The 22,023-nt window shown below is 39.8% G+C and overlaps 1 protein-coding gene across 5 annotated transcripts in view; it reads left to right on the forward strand.

Annotated features, from left to right (window-relative positions):
* The window catches only part of pdcd10a (programmed cell death 10a), a 43,875-nt gene that overhangs the window by 12,220 nt on the left and 9,632 nt on the right, over positions 1 to 22,023 (forward strand). For all 5 annotated transcript variants that reach the window (XM_059946776.1, XM_059946763.1, XM_059946768.1 and 2 more), the window contains 3 exons: positions 6,476 to 6,529; positions 12,147 to 12,264; positions 16,158 to 16,284. In XM_059946776.1, the coding sequence (XP_059802759.1) occupies positions 6,476 to 6,529; positions 12,147 to 12,264; positions 16,158 to 16,284 (299 nt within the window). The remainder of the gene's footprint in view (positions 1 to 6,475; positions 6,530 to 12,146; positions 12,265 to 16,157; positions 16,285 to 22,023) is intronic.

A 22,023-nucleotide genomic window follows, 5' to 3' on the forward strand; every position in this document is an offset into this window, starting at 1 on the left:
GGGATCATTTTCATAAACTACCCCTGGACATCCCAATTTCAGCACATCCTTTTCCTTGGATGTGGGCCCAAAACTGCTCATAAAACTCCAAATGTGGTCTGACTAATGCCTTAAAGCCACAAGCATTACATCCTTGCTTTTGTATTCTAGTCCTCTAGAAATGAATGCTAATGTTAGATTTGCCTTCTGTACCAGCTCTATCTGCAAGTTTACCTTTAAGGAATCTGCACTAATCTTCCCAGCTCCCTTTGTGCCTCTGTTTTCTGTATTCTGTCCCCATTTAGAAAATAATCTGCTTTATTCAGTCTACTAAAGAGTATTATCATAAATTTGCTGTGCAGTATTGCATTTGCTGCCAGTTCAAAGTAAATTCATTATCAAAGTACATGTTAATCACCACTTGCAACCCTGAGATTCATTTTTTTGCAGGCATACACAGTAAATCCACAATAAACAAAAACTGCATCCAATAGGACAGACAGACAACCAAATGTGCAAAGGACAAGAAACTGCAAATATGAAAGATATAAAAAATAACTACGCAATAAATGTCAAACATGGGATGAAGAGCCCTTGAAAGTGTGTCTGTAGTTTGTGTGAACAGTTTACTGATGGGACAAGTGAAGTTACCCACTCTACATCTGTCCACAAATTTTTTTTCATAGGATTTTCTGTTCAAGGACATTGGTGTTTCCATACTAGGCTGTACAGTACCTAGTTAATATACTTCCTAAAGAAGTTTATCAAATATTTAAATGTCATGGCAAACTCATAAGGAAGTAGTAGCACTGCCATGCTTACTTTGTAATTACATTTACGTGCTGGGCCCAGGGCAGATCCTCTGAAATGATAATATCTAGGAATTTATAGTTGCTAATCCTCTCCATTGTTAACTTCCAATGAGTACTGGCTTATGATCCTCTGGTGTCCTCCTCTTACTGGCATTGAGAGGTTATTGTAGTGGCATTACTCAACCTGATTCTCAATCTCTATCCTGTATGCTGATTCATCACGACCTTTGATTCGCCCTACAATAGTGGTGTCATCAGCAAACTTAAATATGGCATTGGAGCTGTGCTTAGCCTCACAGTCATAAGTACAAAATGAGTAGAGCAGGGGGCAAAGTATATGTGTGCTGATGGAGATTGTGGAGGGGATGTCGTCGCCAATCTGAACTGACTGGGGTCTGCAAGTGAGGAAATTGAGGATCCAGTTTGCCCAAGGAGGTAACGAGGCCAAGGTCTTGAAGCTTATTGATTAGTTCTGAGGGGGTTATGGCATTGAATACCAAGCTATAGTTGATATATGCATGCATGATGTATGCATCTTTGGTGTCCAGGGTTGAGTGAAGAGTATTTGCTGGGAGGCAAATTGAAGTGAATCCAAGTGAGGCCTGAGTTAATGTGTTTCATCACCAATCTCTCAAAAGACCTCATCACAGTGGATCTAAAAGCTATTGGTTGATGGTCATTGAGGCAGGTTACCACATTCTCCTTAGGCATTGGTATAATTGAAGTTTGCTTGAAACAGATCTTTACATTGCTGAAGTGAGAGTTTAAAGATTGGTGAACACATCAGCTTGTTAATCAGCACAGATCTTTAGTACATGGCCAGGTACCCCATCTATGCTGGATGATTTCCGTGGGTTCACCCACCTGAAGGCTACTTTGCCTTCAGCCTCACTGAAATTAGAGTCATTAGGAACTCTGGGAGTTTGTGAAAGTTTTTCCATGTTTTGATCGTCAAAACAAGCAGGAAAGGCATTGAGCTACTCTGGGAACTGAGCCTTCTTGTTACCTGTATTGCTTGGTTTCACTTTTGTAAGTGGTAACTGTCTAGCATCCCTTAGTGACTCAAGTTTGCAGAATTGTCACTTTGAATGTGAGGTGACTTTCTGGAGATCCTACCTGGACCTCTTGTATCCACTGATCTGGCCATCAGCATGTTGTAGATATCACAGTTCATCCAGGGCTTCTAGTTTGGGAAGAATCAATGATTATGCGGTGACACGCTTGTCCACGACTGCTTTAATGAGTTCTATAACAATCATAGTGTATTCATTCAGGTCCTTTGAGTCAACACTCTAGGCAATACTGTAGCCACACTTGTGTCTCTTGCGATCACCTTTTTGTTGTGGTTACTTCTGGAGCCTTGCTCATTCGCATCTCTTTGTATGTATTTGGAAGAAGGGCAGCAAGTGATCAGATTTTTTGAAATGTGGTTTAGGCACGGAACGGTAGACTTTCTTGTTCATAGTAATGTAGCAGTCTAGTGTGCTGCAGGTTATATGCTGATGATCATTAAGCAAAGATTTTTTTCAAACAAGCCTGATTGAAATCTCTGACTATAATTTGAGATGAGTTGGGGTGGGCAAAAATCCTGTTTGGTGCCGGCAGCATTCTACATCTTGAGAGCCTGGTTAACATTGGTTTTTGGCAATATGTAAACTGCAGTCAGAATCACAAAGGAGAACTCCTGGTAAATAGAGCAGTCAGTGCTCAATTGTTGGATGTTCTAGTTTGGGTATCACAGTTTATGATGAAACACAGAACCCCTCCCCCCACCTTTTGTCTTCTCTAAATCAGCAGTTCAGTCCATCCTGTGTATCGAGAAGCCCTCTGGTCTAATTACCAAATCCAGCGTGTTCAGAGTGAGCCTGGTCTCTGTGAAACACAGAATGCAGCAATTCCTCAGTTCCCTCTGGTACAGCTATTTTGTCTTCAGTCTTGTTCTCTCGTGACTACATTTGCTAACAAGATGCTGGAAAGAGGAACTTTCAGTGCTGGGCATTTCATTCCCCTCCTTGCTCTCTCCTGGCTATGGTTATGTACCTTCAGGTGCTTAAAGGTCCCATTGACTGCTGTTCTTGTGAAATGTGGGAAGCTGGGAAGACCTCTATATCTCTGGTTTCACCTGCAAGGAGTGCATCCAGCTGCAGCTTCTAACAATCTGCATTACGGACTTGGAACTGGATGAACTCCAGATCATTCAGGGTGGTAGACAGGTGGTAGAGAGGTGGTAGAGAGGTAGTAACACCCAAGATTCAGGACACAGGAAAATGGGTGACGGTCAAGAGGGTGAAAAGGGTTTAGCAGCCAGTACAGAGTACTCCTGTCACCATCCCCTTCAACAAAAGGTTTACCACTTTGGATACTGTTCGGGGGATAAACTAGCAGTGGAAAATCAGTGGTCTTACTCTGTGGCTCAGAAGGGAAGCGGGGAGAAGAGGTAAGTTGTGGGGATAGTTAGTTGGGGAGCAGAACAGAGTTTCTACGGATGAGAACAAATTCCTGAATTGTATGTTGCTTCCCGGGTGCCAGGATCAGGGACATCTTGGATTGAGTCCTCGGCATTCTTAAGTGGGAGGGTGAGCAGTCAGGTCATGGTTCATACAGGTACCAATGACATAAATAGGAAGAGGCATGAGGTTCTGCAAAATAAGTTCAGGGAGTTAGGGTACAGGACCTCCAGGGTTGTGACCTCAGGTTTGCTAACAATGCAAGCGAGGCCAGAAATGGGAAGATCATACAGTTTAACATGTGGCTAATGAGTTGGTGCCAGAAGGAGGGCATCAGATTTTTGGATCATTGGGCTAATTTTCCAGGGAAGGTGAGACTTGCAGAGAAGAGACTGCACCTGAACTAGACGGGGACTAATATCTTAGTGGGGTAGTTTGAAAGTACAGGGTTTGGGGGAGTGTGTTAAACTAGAGCTGCAGGGGGATTGGAATCACAATGCAGAAAGTGGTTGTGGAAACATTCAGGAATTAAAAGGTTGAGCATGGTTGGTCTAATGATCTGAGTTGAGTATATTGCAAAGCCAAAAGAGAGAAGGGGGGAGATCTTAAATGGATTTTTGCATCTGTATTTACTAGGGAGATGGGTACTGTCTATACAAGTGAAGCAAATCGGCAGTGAGGTCAGGGATTCTATATAGATTACAGAGAAGGTGATGTTTGCTGCCTTGAGGCAAATTAGGATGGGTTAATCCCCAGGGTCTGACAGTGTTTCCTTTGACCTTGTGGGAGGCAAGCACAGAAATCAAGAGTGACTCTGGCAGAGATATTTAAATCATCTGTAGTAACAGGTGTGGTACCAGAGAATTGGAGAAACAGCAGAACTAAGAAAGAATAAGAAATTATAGACTGGTGAGCATAACAGTAGTGGGGAAAATAATTAGGTGGTATCATAAGGAGATATCTACAGATACTGGAAATCCAAGCAGCATACACACAATACTGGAGGAACTCAGCTGGCAAACAGCTTCTATGGAAAAGATTCTGGCCAAGACCCTCATCAGGACTAGGGAAAGATGAGTTGAATAAGAAAGTGGCAGGAGGAGAGGAAAAAACACGAGATGATAGGTGAAATGCGAGGGAATGCTGAAGTAAAGAGCTGGGTGGTTGATTGAAGGAGATACAGGGCTGAAGAAGGGAGACTCTAGAGGACAGAAGGCTATGGAAGAAAGAAAAGGGGGAGGAGTATCAGAGGGAGATGATGGATAAAGAGATAGGGTGGGGGGGGGGAGGCATTACGTAAGTTTGAGAAATAGATGTTCATATGGAGGATACCCAGATGGAAAATGAGGTGTTCTCTTCAAACCTGAGTGTGGCCTCATTGCAGCAGTAGAGGTGGCCATGCATGTCCAGTATGGGTATTTTTGAGTATTTGGAGAGACAGACTGAATGGGGATAGTCACATGGTTTTGTGTGTGGTATGTTGTCTAACCAATCTTAGTTTTTCAAGGAAGTTAGGAAAGGGGAAGACAAGGCAGTGGATGTTGTCTGCATGGACATCAGCAAGGCATTTGACAAGATCCCACATGGCAGGTTGGTCAAGAAGGTTCAGTTGCTTGATATTCAAGATGAGGTAGTAAATTGATTTAAATATTAGCTATAACAGGTTGCAGTGGGATCTAGACTAACTGGAAAAGTGGGTTGAAAAATGACAGATGGAATTTAATGCAAACAAGTGTGAGGTGTTGCACTTTGGGAGGACAAACCAGGGTCAGTCTTACACAATGAGCCTGGGGCACTTAGATGTGTGGTAGAACAAAGGGATCTGGGAATACAGGTCCATAATTTGTTGAAAATGGCATCACATGTAATAGGATTGTAAAGACTTCTGGCATATTAACCTTCATAAATCAATGTATTGAATGCAGGAGATGGGATGTTGAAGTTAATATAAGATGTTGGTGAGGCCTAATTTGGAGTATTGTATGCAGTTTTGATCACCTAGCTACAGGAAGGATGTAAACAAGGCTGAAAGAGCACTGAGAAAATTTACAAGGATGTTGCTGCGACTGGAGGACCTGAGTTGTAATGAAAGATTGAATAGGTTTGGACTCTCTTTCCTAGAATGTTGAAATTGAGTGGAGATTTGATAGAGGTACTCAAAACTGAAGGATATAGATAGGGTAAATGTGAGCAGGCTTTTTCCTCTGAGATTTGGTGAGACTACATCTAGAGGTCTTGGGTTAAGGGTGAAAGGTGAAATGTTTAAAGGCCACAAGTGATGGGTGCAATTTTGATTTTGGTGCTTGAGTGATTTGGATAAGTATATGGATGGGAGTGGTATGGAGGGCCATGCTCTGAATGCGGGTTGATGGGACCACACATTTTAAATGCTTCAGCACAGACTAGAAGGGCCAAGTGGCCTTTTTCTGTGCTGTAATTTTCTATGGCTCGAAGATCTTAATATCACTAGTTCTTTTAAGATGGTTTAAATATACGTTGCTGAAAGGGGAAATTAGAAGCTGCAGATTGCAATGAGTGTACTTCAGAAGTATATTTAGAAGCTTTGTAAGCAGCCTGCAACATGCCATGGTTCACCAGCGCCATCTTGAAATGAATAACTTTAATTACTTTGCTCATTTTCAACACTATGCAATTTCTTTAACGGATTCCCTGCTTCCAGCCCTACCTGCTGAGATTTGTCAGGCAATATCTCCCCTCTGGTAATCATACTGACTTCAGCCATTTTTGTGTGCTTCCAGTACTCCAAAAAATTATCCCTTAAAATCTTACCTGAAATCAGGTTAACTGATGAGAATTTCCTGTTTTTTGCTTCCCTCTTTTGGAGCAGAGTGACATTTATGATTTATGCAGTCCTCTGGAATAATTCCTGGGTCTACTGATTCTTGAAAGGCTATCTCTTTCAGAACCATGGGGTGTAATTTGTCTGGTCTATAGGTGACTGACCACTTTCAGACCTTTCGGCTTTCCAAACACCACCTTAGAAGAGGTGATTACACTCACAACTGCCCAATTCTTATATATTTCTGGCATACTGCTGGTGACTTCCACAGTGAATATTGGCATAAGATTACCTTTTCAGGTTCTTTGTTCATCATTACTACTTCTCAGAAGGGAACAGATCAATTCACTTATGCACATCTACTTCTAAGTTTGTGTTTTTGAAATGTAGAAGTTGTAACGGATTCAAACTGGACTAAAATATTCACTTTTTTACAGTTGGAGCAAGTTAATTTGTCTGCTGCACAAACTCTCAGAGCAGCTTTTATAAAGGTAAGCTTAATTATTACAAATTTAAAATTCATTTTGCAATGTTAATTTATATTTTAACCTGTATCTTGTCTAGCTGTTCAGCTTGTGTTTGATTTCAGAAATTTGAAGAATAGTGTGGTTGTGAAAATACTTTCGCCCAAATCTTGAGCAATGCACAGTAATAGAGGAACTTAACGTCAGACAGCATCTGTGGAGGGAAATGAACAACTAACAGTTCCGGATGAGACTTCATCAGGACTGGAAAGGAAGGGAGAAGAAACCAGATTAAGATGGGGGAGGGGTTGGAGTAAATGATGGCAGTTGATAAGTGAAACCAGGTCAGGTGACAGGTGGATGGGTGGGGGAGGGTGGAATGAAGTAAGAAACTGAGAGATCAGAGGTGAAAGAGCTGAAGGGCTGAAGATTGCAGAATCTGATAGGAGAGGACAGAAGACCATGGAAGGAGGGGAATATGATGATCTCTTTTAAAAATAGCTCTAATATTCTTTATTCCATGCTTATGATGATGATTGAATTGAGGGCAATTGTTTTTAAGTGTTGATTAGTTAGTTTGCGTATACCACAGGGCCAGATTGACATTCTGTTGTCATTCATTGTGCTTCAATGGAACCCTTTGTGCTCTGTCCCATAATGATATTTTCAGTTTCTAACTTTAAGTGGTCTTTTGTCTCTCTAGCAAATGATCTGATTTTTGTTTTTTAAAAGCTTTGGATTGTTTTTAAGGCACAATATATTTAGTTCTTCCTTGCACTATCAAAGTTCTCATTTACATTGAGAATGGAATATTGCAATGTTTTATGATTTGATTATTTAAGGACCCAAGATTAGGTCCTCAGCTGTAGACTTCTCAAATTTGTCTTGCTCCTTTTGGGGAAGTTTTTTTTGAGGAAATCTCGGCATTGCATTCTTTCCTTTAGGAATGCCATGCTTTGTACCACATGGTACATAATATTATTAAAGTGGATAACGTAATATCTTGTTAAGGAAAATACCTCCTACCTTCTAAGTGAAATGGAATTTGTGCATCTCATCCTACATACACATCACATTCTGTATTGATATTCAAAGAACAAAAGTGGAAAGATTCGCTTTTGTATTACTGTTGACTCAAAACATTGAAGATCAAGTAAATTTAAGTGTCTACTTAAATGTGAATTTTGTATCTTTGGATTTTGCCAAGGTTGGGTCATTTTGTTCCTCAAGCGTTTCAGGCTCATAATTGCTTTTATGTGAAGATAATTGAAATAAAAAAAAACTTGTTACTCCTGTGGAACCTTGTGCTTAATTCTCTATTTGCCTATAGGAACCTGGCTCCCTCCTCCAAATTACATGTTTGGGAAAAGACTTCCAACCCCTTCAGAAATCTAGGATCCCTAGTGCAGACATCTTTCTTTGTCATCTTTCACAGTGCCACAGATGGTCAATGTTCAGTAATGATTTGCATTTGTAGAGCTTGCATGAAAGGTCTGGCAGGGCTCTCCCTGGAATACCGTGTAAAAGTTTCAGCCTAAGAAATGATGCACTTGTATTAAAGAAGCAGGTTGATAAACTTAATTCTTGGAATTCTTACTATGAGGAGAGAATAAACAGCCCAGACCCATACAGTTTCAGAAAATGTAAGTGATCAGTTTGAAATTTACCAAATTCTTACAGGCTTTGACAAAGTAGTTTTGTCTTTTAATCAGAATCTCAAATGGAGTCAGCCCTTCAGGAGAGAAGAGATCTCTTCACTCAGTGTAGTGAATCTTAGAATTTATCAACTAAAGAGTGCTGTGGATGGTTAACATCAATCATTGAGAATACTCAGAAGTAGAGGTCAATGGGTATCTGAATATAAAGAATATTTTACAGATACAGCATTAGTACAGGAAAATGGTGTTGCTAATAATTTGAGATTCGTACATTTTTGGCTACTAATAGTGTTTAAAGATCAACTATGATCTTATTGGAAAAGCAGAGCAGGCTCAAGCAGGTGAGTGGCCAATTCTTCCTTCTGTTTATTTTCCCAAGCTTTTGTGTTCAGTACAAAAGATCTATGGTTGAATTTATAGGAAACCATGGCTAGAATTCTATATAATTCTTTCATATATAATAGAATTCTATAATGTTGACAGTGCTTCTCCTTATAGGTGCTGCCTAGCCTGCTGTGTTCCACCAGCATTTTGTGTGTGTTGCTAGAATTCTACATATTGTTTGGTTTCCTAAACTAAATAACATTTTTTGAGATGTTGCTGAAAGGTTTACTATGTTTCCAAGCATAGAGAGGCAGTTCAATGATGAGAGAGCCAGTGATGTAGATCTACATTCTTTGAATGACATTTCATGGCTCTGTTTTTTGAAAAATGGCCGTGAATAGATGAATGCTTAAAAAGAATTGTCTTTGTAGGTTAGTGCAGATCCTGCAATCAAGGTTTCAGGATAGGGTGTCGTCTATTTAAGTCCAAGTTAATTTATTCACATTTGAAGACTGGTTATCTGGAATTCTCGTATTAATTGGGTTTAGATACTTAGTTGTGTTTATTTGAAATTCGTACATATTTGACTAATGATGGAATGTGTAGGCTATAAAGATGTAGAAAGAAAGTGGAATTTTGTAAATGTTCAGCCATGATCTTGCTCAGTGTAGTAGGCGAGTGACTAACCTGATCGATCAACTTCTGATTCTATTTTTATGTTCTTGTGTGGAACAATGACATCACTTGGGAAACCTGAGGAAATTTCTGACCTCCTGAAGTCATGCAAGTTGATGGTTACCACTGAAATACCAGTTGTATAAACTGCAGCATTTAAAAACTTGTTTCTGAATGTTTTAACCTGGATGACAGATTTAGTTGGAACAAATACTAAAAGTTCTGGAAAAGAGGCTTTTATTTTACTGTTAGTAACCAATCCAAATTGATTGGCTTTATTTTTATATAAAATGGCAATAAAAGCAGGAGTACTAGTAAATTAGCAGAACTTTTTGATCAGAATTTCTACCCTATGCTGCCTGTCTCATTCAAGTAGCTTTAAATTTGAAGCAAAAATTTCAAGAGTAACTTCTGGAAAACAATGTTGTTTGCTTGTGTGCTATTGAGCCATGGGAGGAGAGAGTTTTTATGTACATGTGAACTTGCTGTTTGTGGGATGCACAAATCAGCCATGACAAATATTTCAGTTAATGTAGTGGATATTTTTAATGTTCTTTTATTAAAGTTTTAAATTCAGTTTCTTTGCATTATACACACTTTACAACTTAATCGATACATCTGAGCTATGCATATTTTGAAAATATTTCAATTTTAACTAAAAAGTTCAAACAATGCAAAATGATTAATTACTGGATATAACTTGTTTATTCTTACACAGCCTCATCCTCGTAGATCCTGTTTCTAAAAGGCAGCTGTCCACCCATGTTTTGGATATTGTTTCTGTACCTAAGCAAATTATACATTCCTAAACATTTAAAGCATTAAAATTGGCAGTTTGTCACTTTAAGCATACCTGTCCTTCTATGGCTTTTCATTCTATACTATTTCTCCTTATAGTTTCTCCCACATGTTTGTTTATTTTCGCAGGTCTTTTTCCATCTCGTATTTATAGTCTTGTAGCCTGTGCTGTATGGACTTGCTGACTAACACAGATTGTGTGAGAGGGTATGTCCAAAGGGTTATGATGATCAACTTAATGGGTAAAGATCAAGAAATGTGAGAGGCTACAGCATTCAAAGAAATCTGGATCTACTAATGCTTGAGCTGTAAAAGTCATGTATGCAGATTCAAAGAGATTTGCAAAGCTAACAAAATTGTTTATTGCAAGAAGAATTGAATGCAAAAGTAGGGTGATTATGATTCAGTTATATAAGGTATTAGTGAGACCACACATGGAGAACTGCTTACAAAATTTAAACAAGAATGTAAATGCTTCAACTGTGATTATTTAAACAAATCCTTATAATTGAATGTAAATTATCTTCAGGAATTAGTTTCATGCCTTTCAGTGGGTTGACATGTTAAGTTGATAAAGGACGAATGTTTTATTTTTGCCTAACACATTTGTATTGATATAAAAGAAAAGTGTATGTTTAAAAAAAATAGTGGCATGGATAGCAATTGACAAAGGCTGGATAGTATTGTCTCATTTTGCAAATTATTCATTTGCACATCAAAGCTTTGAGGCAGAATAAGAGCACAGAGGGTTTCAGAAATGATAGGTGTTCATGTAATTGTTCAATGTCTGTGTTTTGCTATATTTCTGATATCTCTGTATAAAGGATTCGGTATATAGCAAAAAGAACCTTTTCAGTTCTGTAGGTAACATATCTGCTGAAGTATAGTTTTAAATGCATTTCTGTATTAATTGTCTGGAGTTATGTGGAATAATCATTCTTTCTAATCGACCTGATGTTTTTTTAGATCTTTGCTTGAGCTATAATTTTTCTTTTATAACATAATCCAAACTGTATGATTGGTTTGCAAAATCAAAATATTTAAAGAAGTTGAGCCATTTTTACTCTTTTCACAAACTAGTTTGGGCTCCTTTCTGTAGGAAAAGATGTGCTGTTGTTGGCGAAGGTCCAGAGTAGGATCAAGAGAATGATTCCAGGAATGAAAGGGTTAACATGTGCATTTGATTCCAAGTGATAGGCAAATGACTGACTAGATCAGGGGTCGGCAATGTTTACCACTGAAAGAGCCAATATGGACCCATTTCCCACAGAAAAGAAAACACTGGGAGCCACAAAACCCGTTTGACATTTAAAATGAAATAACACTGCATACAACGGTTTTTTTTTTGCCTTTATGCTATGTATAAACAAACTATAATGTGTTGCATTTATGAAATTGATGAACTCCTGCAGAGAAAACAAAATTACATTTCTGCATGCAACAAAAACATTTTGAACTCCGAAAAAAAGACGTTGGGTTGAAGGTTACTCCATAGGTAGCCTACCTTGGATCGAAGAATTAAAAGAAAGCGCGCACTGGCGGGTGTCAGGCATTGGCAGTGGTGATGTATATTAATAGCGATAAAAAACACGTTGTAGCGGTGTGCTACACGCAGCGCTAAAATAAAGACACTGCAGTCAAAGGTAACTTTATTTGAACTGAACAGCCTTGCTTTAAAGCCTCCCTCAACCCTTCCCCGTGTGCGCGGATGCTCCAAAAGACACGTACTCACAAACCCCCATAGGCTATCTCCCTTAGCCGGAACGGTGGCTAATTGTGAACCGGTTCGGGTGTGCCAGGAAATGGGGTCTCCACAACGTTTTTAGATTGTACAAGATCACCATAATCTTCAAATTTCGAATTACATTTCAAAAACTAACAAACCACGGGGAGCTGCAGCACAGATATGAAAGAGCCAGATGCGGCTCTGGAGCCGCGGGTTGCCGACCCCTGGACTAGATTATGTAGGATGCAAGTGTACAATATTCTTCATATAGAAAATCTGCATTAAAAAAACTTCTACAAAACTGCTGTAAAGCGTATTTGATATTTATGACTAGCTGACTAACTTTTTTTTCTCTTGTGCAATTGAAGTATTTTAGCCTTTCATATTTCAGGAATGGTTGAACATGAATTTTGTAGTTATGTCCAGGAAATGATCATTCAATGCATGAATTCTTCTAATTTAGGCTGAAAAAGAAAATCCTGGTCTCACTCAAGACATCATAACTAAGATCCTGGAAAAAAATTGTGTGGAAGTTAATTTCACTGAATCATTGCTGCGGATGGCTAGTGACGATGTTGAAGGTATGATACAAAACAGACACTCAACATCAAAATTAGTTTTAAAGATTTGAGCTATGATTAGTTGATGACAATATAGTATAGCAGTAAAAGAAGCAACTGATTAAATGAGGCTGTATAAAACTGAAAAGGTGCTTTGCTAACGTCCTGAAATAGTGGTCTTCTAAAAAATAAAAAAAAATAAAAAATACTCGGGTCATGTATGATCTGTGGAGAAGAAATGGAAAATATTTTGGGTCAGGCCTTTCATCAAGACCTTAAGTTGACCCTTTCCTGATGAAAGGGAGTTAACTTGAAATATTAAATCTATTCCACTCTCCAGTTTGTTGTGAATCTCTAATAAATTTTATTTCAGATTTTTGTATTTGCTATGTTTTGGTTTTAAGGATCCTTGCAACTTTTCACTTTCTATACAAAATTAATTATACAAAGGTGTAAGCAAATACCTGGTTAATGGACGTACAAGGGTGCTGGTATAAGAAGTTTGAAAAGTAGTTTATAGAGTTAAACTTGGCATTGCAGTCATTGGTCATTGTTGGTTCTTTTTTTATGGCTCTAAATTGAATCTTTGGAAATAGCCTTGCGTATGCAGTCTGAATTTTCATCAGCTACCTGCAGATGTAACTGAAATATTCTGGTACAAAACAGAGGTTACAAAAGGTGAACCTCTGTTCCCATTTATGAAATGGAGTTATTCCTGGAAAAATCTTAATTGAAAATTTGTAAAGCCTAGAACGAGTAAACAGGACATTCTGTAAATGCTGGAAATCCAGAGCAACCCACATAAAATACTGGAGGAATTCAGCAGATCAGGCAACATCCAAGGAAAGGAATAACAAGCCAGTGGTTTGGGCCAAGACCCTTTATCATGAATGCAAAGGAAGGGGAAAGAAGGCAGAATAAGATGGTGTTGGGAGAGAAGGAGTACAAATTAAAAGGTGATGGGTGAAAACAGCTGAGGGGGATGTTTAATAGGTGGGGAAGGAGTATGAAGGGAGAAGCTGGGAGATGATAGGTGGAAGAGGTAAAAGCTGAGGAAGAAGGAATCTGATCAGACAGGACAGTGGGCCATGGGAGAGGGAGGATGGGGGGGTACTAGAGCAAGTTGATAGGCAGGTAAGAAGTGAAGCTGTAAGAGGGAAGCTAGAGTGGGCAAAGGAAAAATCTAGTAGGGGAGAGGGAGAAATTACTGTAAGTTGGAGAGATCTGCATTCATGCCATCAGGTTGGAGGCTACCCAAATGGAATATGAGGTGTTGCTCCTCCAACCTGAGAGTGGCCTCTTGGTGGCAGTAAAGGCGGCCATGGGCATGTTGAAATGGGAATAGTCAGGGGAATTAAAATGATTGACCACCAGGAAATCCTGCTCCTCACTGATGTTGAGGCCACACTGGGAACATCAGATACAGTAGACAACCCCAACAGACTCAAGTGACGTGTTGCCTCAGCTGGAAAGACTGTTTAGGGCCCTGAATGGAAATGAAGGACAAAGTGAAAGTGTACTTCTTCTGGCAGGGATGAGTGCTGGAGGGGAGAAATGAATGGACAAGGGAGTCATGGAGAGAACAGTTGTCAAAGAAAGAGGTGAGTTGGGGAGGTGAAGATATGTTAAGTAGCTGGATCCAGTTGAAGAGAAAGTATTGCTAGATGTGGAGGCTCATGGGGTGGTAGGAAAGGACAAGAGGAACTCTCCCTCTTAAAGCAGTGGAAGATTGGGTGAGTGCAGATGTCCTGGAAATGAAGAGATGCAGGTGTGGGTGGCATCAGTGGTTGAAGGACGACGACATCTGATGTTCTGGAGAGGAAAGCCTCATTTTGGAACAGATGTGGCACGGATGGAGGAACTGAGAAAAGGGAATGGCATTTTTTGCAATTGACAGGATGGGAAGATAGCTCAAGGTAGCTGTGAGACTCAGTAGATTTATAACAGATATCAGTAAGCAACCTGGTGTCCAGAAATGAAAACAGATTGAGTAAGGGGTGGGAGGAGGAGAGGTGTCAGAAATGGACCGAGGGAATTTAAGTGCAGGTTGCAATTTGGAGGCAAAATTGATTAAATTGAGCTCAGCATGGGTGCATGAAGCAGCACCAATGCAGTCATCAATGTACCACAGAAGGAGTTGGAGAGTGCTAAGTAAAGCCATGTAACATGTAGGCAACAAAAAGGCAGGTAGAGCTAGGACCCATGCAGATGCCTTGGGTTTGGAGAAAGTGGGAGGAGTCAAAAGAAAAACTGCGTGTGAGCAAGGCCATAAGCATGTGTATAATTAGACTATTCGGGTCACTGGGTCTGCTTCACCATTTCATCATGGCTGATTTATTATCCCTCAACTCATTCCCTGTAAACTTTGACGCCCTGACTAATCAAGGCCCTATTAACTTATGCTTTAAATATATTCAATGATTTGGCCTCCAGCTGCCTGTGACAATGAATTCCAGAGATTCACTACTTTCTGACTAAAGAAATTCTTCCTCATCTGCGTTCTAAATGGGTGTCCCTTGTTTCTGAGGCTGTCACCTCAAATCATTCTTCAAAACTCCCAATAAGTACAGGCCCAGAGCCATCAAACAGTTCTCACATTTTAACCCTTTCATTCCTGAAATCATTCTCATGAAACTACTTTTGGACCCTTTCCAATGCCAGCATATCTTAGATAAGGGGCCTTACTGTGGTCTAACAAATGCCTTATAAAGCCTCAACATTACATCCTTGCTCTTGTATTCTAGTCCTCTCAAAATGAATGCTAGCATTGCATTTGCCTTCCTTGCCAACGACTTGAACTGCAAGTTAACATTTAAGGAATCCTGTACAAGAACTCGCAAGTCTTTTTCCACCTCTGATTTTTGAATTTTCTCTGCTTAGAAAATAGTCTACACCTTTATTCCTTCTACCAGAGTGCATGACTTTGGTAGTGTAACTTCCCTACACTATGTTCCATCTGCCACTTCTTGGCCCATTTTCCCATCTTGAGTTCTTCTGCATACTCACTTTCTGTTTTTAAAAGTTTCCCAATCCCAGTAATGTTTGCTATATTATATGCCTGCTCCCTTTTTATGCTGTCTTTAATTTCCCTTGTCAGCTGCAGTTGCCTCATTCTTTAGAATACATCTTTGGGTTAGATCTATGCTGCGCCTTCCAAATTGCCCCCAGAAATTCAAGCCATTGGTGTTCTCCCATCATCTCTGCTTGTGTCCTCTTCCAAACAATTTTGCCAGTCTCTCTCTCATATACCTCTGTAAATCCCTTAGTTCCACTGTAATATTGATACATCTGACTTTATCTTCTCCCTCTCAAACTGCAAAGTGAATTCTATTATGATCACTGTCTCCTAAGGGTTCCTTTATCTCAAGCTCTCTATTCAAATTTGGTTCATTACACAACATCCAGTCTGGAATTGCCTTTCCTCTAGTGGGCTCAACCACAAGCTGCTATAAAAAGCTATTTCAGAAGCATTCTACAAACTCTTGGGATTCAACACCAATCTGATTTTCCTCATTTTAGCATTAATGTTCTAGTACAATTTCAAGAGCTACTTCTAGAATACTCTATCGTAGGACCTCAGTATCAGAAGTGCACTGAAGAAACTTTGTAACCATTTTAGTTAGCAGCTGAGAATACATGTTTCCTGTCTTATTCCCAGTTGAGCATCTGAATGAAGATTTGGTTTCATTGTCATTAGTGGTCAATGGTACAGATAAAGTAAAATTTAAGAGCATCTTCAGAGTGCAGTGAATCACCAGAAGCCTGATATCATGAAAATTCTAATCATATTATTCCTCATGTTGCACAAAAGGTGGTTCATTTGTAAATCCTTGAGAGAAATACAGCAATGTAAATGTATCTAAATGATTTCTGCTAGTGCTTTCTTTCTCATGCATGCAGTTTTCTCTTCATAGAATATATGATCGACAGGCAAGAACCAGAATTTCGGGAACTTAATGACAAAGCACGAGCACTGAAAAACATTCTGAGCAAAATTCCTGATGAGATCAACGATAGGGTCCGATTTCTTCAGACAATCAAGTAGGTATTGTGAATCTCAGGTCAGTCAGACTGATCTAAAATTTCATTGTATAACTAACTTAATTTTCTTCTCCACCCTTTCTAATCCTATAAGTGCATCGTTCTTTTCATTCGCTCTCATACTCAAAATTACATTTCTGCAACTGTCAAATTGCTGAGCCACACCTCTGCTTGAATGATTCCCCCTGAATAGTATTCATTGCTCTCCCCAAATTGTAAGCAATAGAAACGTTTGCACAAGTATGCCATGTAACAAAGTTAGCCTTTTTCTGCCAGTATGGCTGAATGTAATGATACCATTCTCCTATTCCCATCTTTCAAATTGCTTATGTTCCAGAGTTTGTGTAGTGCAAAATAACCCCAGGCTGTTTCTTTACTCAAGAAGTTTGTCTTAAAATCTTTCTTTTAATGTGTGTATTTCTAATACTGTCCCATAGGGGTCAGTTATTTAGCTTGTCCATCATCAGATCAGCTGCCTGTGCCTCTCCTGCCTTGCTTTCTTCTGCTGCGGTCATTTGGCCAGAGCTTTCATCTTTAATCTCCCGTCATGCCTTCTCTGAGTCTATCTGGCCGATAAGATCATCTCAACGTTATTCACACTCACTCTGCATGCCATTGTTCTTCTCTGGCTCCCAAAATAGCTGATAGTTTTCTATGCTTGGGCAGAGTACCTTCTCAAGCTGTCATGATCTTCAGGAAAAAATAGAATCTCTAATCCCTTACCTATTCGATTTTCTGATCCCATCCTTGATAATCATCACCCCATCTCTGACCTCCCTTTCCTCTTGTCCTTGTACACACTGTCCAAATTCATGCCCATGTTTTCCAGGTTTGAAATATTCCAGATATGTTTCTGCTGTTACAACACACTAAGCTAGCTCAAACCCATGTCAATATTGACATATCACCTCATCCATCCTAACTAATCTGCATGGTTAGTTACTCTTATCCTTAGTGCTCTTGGTCTGAATTCAGATATAGATAACCACTTTGTTTAGGTTATCTGTAACTGAAATCATTTGTACTTTGTGTATTAATGAATTGTTACATGTTTTTTCTGTAAATTGTCATTCATAATTTTTCTTATTATTTAAAATCATGCTAGATACCAGTCATCCACTGCACATGTAGTTTCTGACCTGTATCGGTTTGCAATTAAGTAACGGATCAGTTTTAACATTCTTGCCTTGATTTTCACATTCCTGCATAGACTCCTGATTTCTTTAAGCTCCACATCACCCAAAATATCGGCATCCATTTTCTGACCTCCTGAGAGCCTAATCTTAGCCTACTAATGGAAGTTGTCCGTTCATTTCCAGAGGGTGTGCCTTGAAATTTCTTCCCTAAACCGCTCTACTTTTAAAATTCTTTCCTCACTCAAAATATCTCTTTTGTGTAACATTAAAGTCTGCCTTATATTTCTTTCTGACTCCACATAAAACTTTTGATGTGTCTGTGAACTACCCTCAAATAGTTTGCCCCCAAATTGGAGAAGTATTGTTTAGATTTTAGGTACAGATCCGCTGAGATACTTGCTGGACGCAAGTTACAGAGACTTGTACATATGACCTTTCTTTTGAGCTCTTCTCGTGTGAAGATCTCCATTATACTGGCTCAAATCAAATATTTTAGTATTTTAAAAAATATTTTGGAATACTTTGACCTTCAAAGTATACATTTTAAAACTTCCCTGATGTTTCTCTCTGTTCTAGCCCCATTTCTGTGAATCTGTATTCCTAATCCTTTTGCACTATGCTTAGATTTTTTAAATGGATATTTCTGTTTTGATCAAATCTTAAAATTTATTTTAATAAAGTCACTTCAAGTGTGTGTATTTTTTGTAGCTTTCATCAAACTGTCCCAATCCCCACCCCATTGTAAAATTGAATGGCTCATTCAGAAGTCTTTTCAAGTGGTGAACCTTGCTCCCAGTACAGATTTCTGTGGAAAAACTACTCCCTTTTTAAATCCTCAGCTGAACCCCTCTCTTTCCTTAGTATCACGTTCAGATAAAACAGGTTATTTGAATTGTTGAATGTTTAGTGTGTTGAGGTACAGTTGTAAAATGGATAGCTGCAAACACTGATTTTTGTCATCCTCCTTTGATTATGATTGTTCTAACCCAAATGAATACTCTAATCTTTGTAAGGCTGCTGTGTCTGACTTGCATTATTAACTTCTGTTCAATACTTTTTTTATGTTAATACATTTTAAAAGCTATTGAGGATCAAATGTTGATTGATCTAAAGTTGTGGGCATTTTGTGATACCAGCCATTCAAATGACGTTGGCAATATGGTGACAGTTTGTGTGTAACTCACGAAACTTGTAGGTACACTTCTTATGAAGTACAATCACTGCAATTTGTAGTTGGTGATTTCCCTTTAAGTAACGTTATTTTTTTGACTGTCCAAATGAATTAGTTCATTTACGAACTGAATGACTCACTAGACTTGACTGTCAATATGCAGGCATGGCACCTGTAAGCAAATGAATGTTCATTGCCATGGCCAGAAGAGAGATTGGCAGGGGGACTCAAAGCCAGACTAAAACATCTGTATAAAATTCTCTACCCAGCATCTTGTTAGCAAATGTACAGTCAATGGAGAACGAGATAGAGGACCTAAGGGCAAGATTGCTGTATCGAAGGGAAATGATGATTTGCAGCATTCTGTTTCACAGACATAGCTCATCTCAGACACACTGAATATGGTGGTCAAATCTGAGAGCCAATTTGAAGAGAGCAAGAAGGGTGGGGGGGTCTGTTTTATGATGAGCTCTTTGTTGTGGTCCTACAAAACAGTATTGTTGCACGCCTGTTCTGACCTGGAAATCCATTGTTTAAGTGCCGTCCATTCTACTTGCCAAGAGTGTTCTCGTCTCTGAGAATTTGCCTACTACCAAAGGCAGCTGTTAAACCAACACTCAATGTATTGAGTGCTGTGATCAGCAAACAAGAAACTGCATACCCCATGACTTTCAAATCTTTGCTGGGGATTTCAATCAGTTCTGCTTGAAGAAATATCTGCCCAATTATCATCAACCTGTATCAGCAGTGGTCCTGACGCACTCAACCTCTGTTACCCTATGATTAGGAATGTCTACCATTGCATAGCTATTTTGGTCTAGAAAGAAAAATAAAAAGTAATAATAAATAAGCAATAAATACCAAAAACATGAGATAAAGAATCCTTGAAAGTGAGTCCATAGGTCATGGGGAACAGTTCAGTGATGGACAAGTGAATTTGAGGGGTAATAACCGTTTGTGAACCTGGTGGTGTGGGTCCTGAGGCTCCTGTACCACCTTCCTGATGGCAGCAACAAGAAGATAGCATGGCCTGGGTGGTAAATGTGGTCATGGGAGGCAGAGCAACAGTTACAGAATTGCTTCAAATCAGTGCACTGGGCCATGTTGAAGGACTCGTCAGAGGATCTGAACGAATATGCTATGGTTGTCACAGTCAGTTGTGGATAAGTATGTCCCAACAAAATGATTCAGAGTCTTCCCCAGCCAGAAGCTCTGGATGAACCAAGAGATCCACAATCCATCGGAGAGCCAGATCAGTGACATTCCGGTCTGGTGACCAAGTAAAATACACAAAGTCTAGGTACAACCTCTGGAAAACCATCTCACATGCAAAATGGCAATTCCAGATCAAACTTGAATCACAGGAAGATGCTTGACAGTTACAGCAGGGCTTGAATGTTATCACCTCCTACAAAATGAAACTAAATGACGTGTGACGGCAAGGTTTCATTTCCCGGTGAGCTAAATGCCTTTTATGCTCACTTTAACCAACTAGGTATGGTGGCATTTGTAAGATTGCCCACAGCCCCCTAAGACCCTGTAATTTCAGTCCCTGAAGCCAATGTGAGAAGATCCTTCAACACAGTGAATCCACAGAAAGCGTCTGACCCAGACAGTGTACAGTCGCTCTAAGGAGAAAAGGCCGAGTTCACTCAACCTGTTTTCATAAAGCATGCTCTCCAATCCAGGCAACATCCTCGTAAATCTCCTCTGCACCCTTTCTATGGCTTCCGCATCCTTTCTGTAGTGAGGTGACCAAAACTGAGCACAGTACTCCAAGTGGGGTCTGACCTGGGCCCCATATAGAGGCAACATTACCTCTCAGCTCCTAAATTCAGTTCCACGATTGATGAAGGCCAATACACCATATACCTTCTGTATCCAGAGACCACCTTAACCACAGAGTCAGCCTGCGCAGCTGCTTTGAGCATCCTATGGACTCGGGATACAAGATTCCTCTCCTCCACACTGCCAAGAGTCTTAACATTAATACTATATTCTTCCATCATACTTGACCTACCAAAATGAACCACTTCACACTTAACTGGGTTGAACTTCACTGCCACTTCTCAGCCCAGTTTTGCATCCTATCAATGTCCTGCTGCAACCTCTGACAGCCCTCCACAACGCCCCCAACTTTTGTGTCATCAGCATACTTATTAACCCATCCCTCCACTTCCTTGTCCAGGTCATTTATAAAAATCATGAAGAGTAATGGTCCCAGAACAGATCCTTGAGGCACACCACTGGTCACTGACCATGCAGAATATGACCTGTCTACAACCACTCTTTGCCTTCTGTGGGCAAGCCAGTTCTGGATGCGCAAAGCAATTTCCCTTTGGATCCCATGCCTCTTTGCTTTCTCAATAAGCCTTGCATGCGGTACCTTATCGAATGCCTTGCTGAAATCCATATACACTACATCTACTGCTCTTCCTTCATCGATGTGTTTAGTCACATCCTCAAAAAATTTAGTCAGGCTCGTAAGGTACGACCTGCCTTTGACAAAGCCATGCTGACTATGCCTAATCATATTATACGTCTCCAAATGTTCATAAATCCTGCCTCTAATGATCTTCTCCATAAACTTACCAACCAGTGAAGTAAGACTCACAGGTCTGTAATTTCCTCGGCTATCTCCACTCCCTTTCTTGAATAAGGGAACAACATCCACAACCCTCCAATCCTCCGGAACCCCTCCCATCCCCATTGATGATGTAAAGATCATCGCCAGAGGCTCAGCAATCTCCTCCCTTGCCTCCCACAGTAGCCTGGGGTACATTTCATCCATTCCTGGTGACTTATACAACTTGATGCTTTCCAAAAGCTCCAGCACATCCTCTTAATATCTACATGTTCAAGCTTTTTAGTCTGCTGCAAGTCATCACTACAATCACTAAGATCCTTTTCCATAGTGAATACTGAAGTAAAGTATTCATTAAGTACCTCTGCTATTTCCTCTGGTTCTATAAACACTTCCCCACTGTCACACATGATGTGTCCTAGTCTCTCACGTCTTATCCTCTTGCTCGTCACATACTTGTAGAATGCCTTAGGATTTTCCTTAATCCTGCCCGCCAAGGCCTTCTCATGGCCCCTTCTGACTCTCCTAATTTCCTTCTTAAGTTCCTTCCTCTTAGCCTTATAATCTTCTAGATCTCTAACATTACCTAGCTCTTTGAACCTGTTGTAAGCTTTTCTTGACTCGATTTACTTACAGCCTTTGTCCACCATGGTTCCTGTACCCTACCATAACTTCCCTGTCTCATTGGAACATACCTATGCAGAACTCCACACAAATATCCACTGAACATTTGCCACATTTCTTCCGTATCTTTCCCTGAGAACATCTGTTCCCGGTTTAAGCTTCCAAGTTCCTGCCTGATAGCCTCATATTTCCCTTACTCCAATTAAATGCTTCCCTAATTTGTC

The sequence above is a fragment of the Hypanus sabinus genome, chromosome 2 (assembly GCF_030144855.1).
Source record: "Hypanus sabinus isolate sHypSab1 chromosome 2, sHypSab1.hap1, whole genome shotgun sequence".
NCBI lineage: Eukaryota > Metazoa > Chordata > Chondrichthyes > Myliobatiformes > Dasyatidae > Hypanus > Hypanus sabinus.